This window comes from Heteronotia binoei, chromosome 10 (assembly GCF_032191835.1).
Source record: "Heteronotia binoei isolate CCM8104 ecotype False Entrance Well chromosome 10, APGP_CSIRO_Hbin_v1, whole genome shotgun sequence".
NCBI classification, from domain to species: Eukaryota; Metazoa; Chordata; class Lepidosauria; order Squamata; family Gekkonidae; genus Heteronotia; species Heteronotia binoei.
The window spans coordinates 99,794,740-99,801,052 of record NC_083232.1 but is presented as its reverse complement, the minus strand read 5'-3'; the positions used below and the strand labels follow the sequence as shown (position 1 = coordinate 99,801,052).

Genomic DNA, 6,313 nt, shown 5'->3' with positions numbered 1-6,313 from the left:
TTAGCCGCCATGGATGTGGAATCTTTATATACCAGCATCCCACACCAAGATGGATTACAAGCTGATTTGGAGCAACACTTCCTAGACTCCCACCCACTCCTACCTACCTTATACCTGCATTACATTGATGACATTTTTATCGTCTGGAAACATGGTAAAGAAGCCCTGGATACATTTCACCAGGCACTCAATGACTTCTACCCCACCATCAACCTGACCATGGACCAGTCTAGGCAAGAAATATATTTTCTGGACAGCACTGTTAAAATACACAATGGATGCATAGACACAACCTTATATCGGAAACCTACTGACCGACAAACATACCTGCATGCCTCCAGCTACCATCCCAAACATCCCAAACGATCCACTGTATACAGCCAGGCTCTACACTACAGCCGCATTTGCTCCAGTCCTGCTGACAGAGATTCTCACCTGAGGGATCTACAACAAACCATTTTGGAACTAAAGTACCCACCTGATGAAATCAGGAAACAGATTAACAAAGCCAGAACGATACCCAAAGGAAACCTGTTACAAGACAAACCCAAAAAAGACAATAACAGAACACCACTAGTGGTCACACACAACTCTCAACTGAAAACAGTTCAACATATCATCAACAACTTACAACCTCCATTGAATAGTGACAGCTCTCTTTCAAAAGTACTGGGGGGTAAACATTTTCTTGCACACAGACAGTCCCCTGATCTCAAACAACTCCTCACCCACAACAATACAACATCTCATCTGAGCATGGACACTGGTACCAGAGCTTGCAATAAACCCAAGTGCCAACTTTGTTGCCACATACACCCAGACAGCACAATCACTGGACCTAACAGCATTAACTACACCGTCTCAGGCTCATTCACTTGCTCATCTTCCAACATTCTATATGCCATTAAATGCCAACAATGACCTTCAGTTCTCTACATATGGCAAATAGGACAAAACCTCCGCCAAAGGATAAATGGACACAAATCTGACATCAGGAATTACAGAACTGAGAAATCTGTGGGGAAACACTAACCTTCCAAAGCATTCAGTGGGTGACTTCAAGGTAGCTGTTTTACTGCAAAGGAACTTCAAGAACAAAATGGAGAGAGAAATTGCTGAATTACAAATTATTATGAAACTTGGAACAAACACCTCCCCAGGACTGAACAGGGATATTGGTTTTTTATCTCATTACAGATGCTAAACCCACTCTCAGAACTTCAAGAACAGAATGGAGAGGGGAACTGCTGAATTACAAACTATTATGAAACGTGGAACAAACACCTCCCCAGGACTGAACAGAGATGTGGTTTTGTTTTTTTTATCTCATTGCATATGCTAAACCCACTTTCACCAAGTAGGGTGATATATCCACAGTATTCCAATGTATTTCTCTTATAGTGTATCAGAATAATGCTTTTGTATTGACATACTCAGACTAGGGATATTGGCTGCTTATCTCATTACATATATTAAACCCATCTTCTTCTATATTTTAATGTATTTTTTCTTAATGGCAAACTAGAATGATGTATATATTTATGTTACAATTTAAAAGGTAAATTAGTTGGACAGGAAAAACTTCTGGGGAAAAACTGCCTTCTTTTTGACCCAGGTTTATTAGCAATAGAATAATTAACAGGCGTTCTCACATTCTGACATGTTACTGTTTCATGCTTTCCCACACTAATTCAACCCACATCAAAGGCTTTCTGAATTTGTTAATTTTACTATTCTGCTATTGGTTTTTAACTTTGTACCACTTGGAATTCCAAACCCCACCAGCTATATGTGGTTCTGCTTACTGTACCTCATTCCTTGTCTGAAGAAGTGTGCATGCACACGAAAGCTGACGTTCTGAATAAAACTAAGTTGGTCTTAAAGCTCCTATTTAGATAGTTCCAAACAGGCAGCCGTGTTGGTCTGAAGCAGTTGAACAAAGCAGGAGTCAAGTTTCACCTTTAAGACCAACCAAATTTGATTTAGAACGTACGCTTTCATGTGCTCTTAAGCACACTTCATCAGACAAGGAATCCAGCACTGTGAGCAAAGCCATACATAGCTGAGCAGAGCCATACATAGCTGGTAGGTAGTGGCCCAGAATGCAACATGGTACAGATTTAAGAATTTTACATTCTAAACCACTGCCTACCAGATAATTTTACTTCACTGTCATTGGTTCTTAAATCTGTACCATGTTGCATTCTGGGCCACTGCCTACCAGCTATGTATGGCTCTGCTCAGATCTCTATGGCTTTGCTCACTGTGCTGGATTCCTCGTCTGAGGAAGTGTGCTAAAGAGCACATGAAAGTTGACGCTCAAAATAAAAAGGGGTTGGTCTTAAAGGTGAAACTTGACTCCTGCTTTGTTTGACTCCTATTTTGTTCATGAACCTTTGTAGTTTTCGCTGGGAAAAGGGAAGGACCCCTGTGCAAGCACCTTCCGACTCTGGGGTGACATTAACGTTTTCATGGCAGACTTTTTACGGGGTGGTTTGCCATTGCCTTCCCCAGTCATCTACGCTTTCCGCCTCTGCTCCATATTTTTATCTAACCCCCTCTTGAAGGTGGCTATGCTTGTGGCCGCCACCACCTCCTGTGGCAGTGAATTCCACATGTTAATCACCCTTTGGGTGAAGAAGGACTTCCTTTTATCCGTTTTTTCATCGAATGCCCATGAGTTCTTATATTGTGAGAAAGGGAGAAAAGTACTTCTTTCTCTACTTTCTCCATCCCATGCATTATCTTGTAAACCTCTATCATGTCACCCCCTCAGCCGACATTTCTCCAAGCTAAAGAGTCCCAAGCGTTTCAACCTTTCCTCATAGGGAAAGTGCTCCAGCCCTTTAATCATTCTAGTTGCCCTTCTCTGGACTTTCTCCAATGCTATAATATCCTTTTTGAGGTGTGGCGACCAGAACTGCACACAGTACTCCAAATGAGACCGCACCATCGATTTATACAGGGGCATTATGATACTGGCTGATTTGTTTTCAATTCCCTTCCTAATAATTCCCAGCATGGCTTTGGCCTTTTTTACTGCAATCGCACACTGTCTTGACATCTTCAGTGAGTTATCCACCACGACCCCAAGATCTCTCTCTTGGTCAGTCTCTGCCAGTTCACACCCCATCAACTTGTATTTGTAGCTGGGATTCTTGGCCCCAATGTGCATTACTTTGCACTTGGCCACATTGAACCGCATCTGCCACGTTGACGCCCACTCACCCAGCCTCAACAGATCCCTTTGGAGTTCCTCACAATCCTCTCTGGTTCTCACCACCCTGAACAATTTAGTGTCATCTGCAAACTTGGCCACTTCACTGCTCACTCCCAACTCTAAATCATTTATGAACAAGTTAAAGAGCATGGGACCCAGTACCGAGCCCTGCGGCACCCCACTGCTTACCGTCCTCCACTGCGAAGACTGCCCATTTATACTCACTCTCTGCTTCCTATTAGCCAGTTTTTGATCCACAAGAGGACCTGTCCTTTTACCTTTAAGACCTCGGAAGGATGGAAAGCTGAGTCAACCTCGGGCCGGCTACCTGAAACCCCAGCTTCCTCCGGACTCGAACTCGTGTCGCGCGCAGAGAACTCAGACCACAGCGCTGCAGTACTGCTGCTTTGCCACCCTGCGCCACAGGGCTGCTGGAGTGGCAGAGAAATCCTCCAATGAGAGTTGGGCGGAGGCGGGAGCGCCGGCCTCCCGCTTTGTGACGCCAGGCGTCAGGGGGCGTGGTTGCGGCGGTGCCTCAGCCGCCGCCATTTTGTGGGGCCGGCGGGCGGGCGGGCGATGTCGGCGTTCTCGGAGGCGGCGCTGGAGCGGAAGCTGTCGGAGCTGAGCAACTCGCAGCAGAGCGTGCAGACCCTCAGCCTCTGGCTCATCCACCACCGCAAGCACTCGCCCCTCATCGTCGCCGTCTGGGAGCGCGAGCTGCGCAAAGGTGAGCGGGCGGGAGGCGGCGGGCATGGTGGGCCGAGCGAGGCCTGGATCGGGGGCCGCCCTCACGAGGCCGCCTCTCAGGCAGGCCGACGCAGCTGAGCTCAGGGTCAACGCCGCTCCGGGGCTCCAAGGTGCCGCTGGGGAGAAGGAAGGAAGGAAGGTCCCCGACCCTGGGCAAGCGCCGGGCGTTTCGACTCGGGGGTGCCGTTGCTTTCACGTTTTCATGGCAGATTTTGCGGGGTGGTTTGCCATGGCCTTCCCCAGTCATCTGCGCTTTCCCCCCAGCAAGATGGGGACTCATTTTACCGACCTCAGAGAGATGGAAGGCTGAGTCAACCTCGAGCCAGCTACCTGAAACCCCAGCTTCCACTGGGATCGAACTCAGGTCGTGAGCAGAGCTTGGACTGCAGTACTGCAGCTTTAACACTCTGCGCCACGGGGGTCTTAAAGGTAAAGGTGGTTTGCCATTGCCTTCCCCAGTCATCTGCGCTTTCCCCCCAGCAAGATGGGGACTCATTTTACCGACCTCAGAGAGATGGAAGGCTGAGTCAACCTCGAGCCAGCTACCTGAAACCCCAGCTTCCACTGGGATCGAACTCAGGTCGTGAGCAGAGCTTGGACTGCAGTACTGCAGCTTTAACACTCTGCGCCACGGGGGTCTTAAAGGTAAAGGTGGTTTGCCATTGCCTTCCCCAGTCATCTGCGCTTTCCCCCCAGCAAGATGGGGACTCATTTTACCGACCTCAGAGAGATGGAAGGCTGAGTCAACCTCGAGCCAGCTACCTGAAACCCCAGCTTCCACTGGGATCGAACTCAGGTCGTGAGCAGAGCTTGGACTGCAGTACTGCAGCTTTAACACTCTGCGCCACGGGGGTCTTAAAGGTAAAGGTGGTTTGCCATTGCCTTCCCCAGTCATCTGCGCTTTCCCCCCAGCAAGATGGGGACTCATTTTACCGACCTCAGAGAGATGGAAGGCTGAGTCAACCTCGAGCCAGCTACCTGAAACCCCAGCTTCCACTGGGATCGAACTCAGGTCGTGAGCAGAGCTTGGACTGCAGTACTGCAGCTTTAACACTCTGCGCCACGGGGGTCTTAAAGGTAAAGGTGGTTTGCCATTGCCTTCCCCAGTCATCTGCGCTTTCCCCCCAGCAAGATGGGGACTCATTTTACCGACCTCAGAGAGATGGAAGGCTGAGTCAACCTCGAGCCAGCTACCTGAAACCCCAGCTTCCACTGGGATCGAACTCAGGTCGTGAGCAGAGCTTGGACTGCAGTACTGCAGCTTTAACACTCTGCGCCACGGGGGTCTTAAAGGTAAAGGTGGTTTGCCATTGCCTTCCCCAGTCATCTGCGCTTTCCCCCCAGCAAGATGGGGACTCATTTTACCAACCTCAGAGAGATGGAAGGCTGAGTCAACCTCGAGCCAGCTACCTGAAACCCCAGCTTCCACTGGGATCGAACTCAGGTCGTGAGCAGAGCTTGGACTGCAGTACTGCAGCTTTAACACTCTGCGCCACGGGGGTCTTAAAGGTAAAGGTGGTTTGCCATTGCCTTCCCCAGTCATCTGCACTTTCCCCCCAGCAAGATGGGGACTCATTTTACCGACTTCGGAAGGATGGAGGGCTGAGTCAATCTCGATCCAGCTACCTGAACCCAGCTTCTGCCGGGATCGAACTCAGATCATGAGCAGAGCTCAGTACTGCAGCTTTAACACTCTGTCTCACAGGGCTCTCTAAAAGCAAAATGTAAAATAAAGGTAAAGGTAGTCCCCTGTGCAAGCACCGGGCGTTTCGACTCGGGGGTGATGTTGCTTTCACGACGTTTTCACAGCAGATTTTTTACGGGGTGGTTTGCCATTGCCTTCCCCAGTCATCTACGCTCCCCCCCCCCCCCCAGCAAGCTGGGGACTCATTTGACCGATCTCGGAAGGATGGAAGGCTGAGTCAACCTTGAGCCGGCTACTTGAACCCAGCTTCCGCCAGGATCGATCTCAGGTCGTGAGCAGAGCTTAGGACTGCAGTACTGCAGCTTTTATCACCCTGCGCCACGGGGGTCTTAAAGGTAAAGGTGGTTTGCCATGGCCTTCCCCAGTCTTTTACGCTTTCCCCCCAGCAAACTGGGGACTCATTTTACCAACCTCAGAGAGATGGAAGGCTGAGTCAACCTCGAGCCAGCTACCTGAAAACCCAGCTTCCACTGGGATCGAACTCAGGTCGTGAGCAGAGCTTAGGACTGCAGTACTGCAGCTTTAACACTCTGCGCCACGGGGGTCTTAAAGGTAAAGGTGGTTTGCCATGGCCTTCCCCAGTCTTTTACGCTTTCCCCCAAGCAAGCTGGGGAATCATTTTACTGACCTCGGAAGGATGG

At 49.4% G+C, this 6,313-nt stretch overlaps 1 protein-coding gene across 2 annotated transcripts in view; it reads left to right on the top strand.

Annotated features, from left to right (window-relative positions):
* Nucleotides 1-3,722: 3,722 nt before the first annotated feature.
* Nucleotides 3,723-6,313, top strand: part of RPRD1A (regulation of nuclear pre-mRNA domain containing 1A) — a 38,257-nt gene continuing 35,666 nt past the window's right edge. Inside the window, exon 1 of one of the 2 annotated variants that reach the window (XM_060247837.1) lies at nucleotides 3,723-3,947. In XM_060247837.1, the coding sequence (XP_060103820.1) occupies nucleotides 3,797-3,947 (151 nt within the window). In that variant the 5' untranslated portion in view covers nucleotides 3,723-3,796. The remainder of the gene's footprint in view (nucleotides 3,948-6,313) is intronic. The other variant, XM_060247838.1, reaches the window with a different exon arrangement.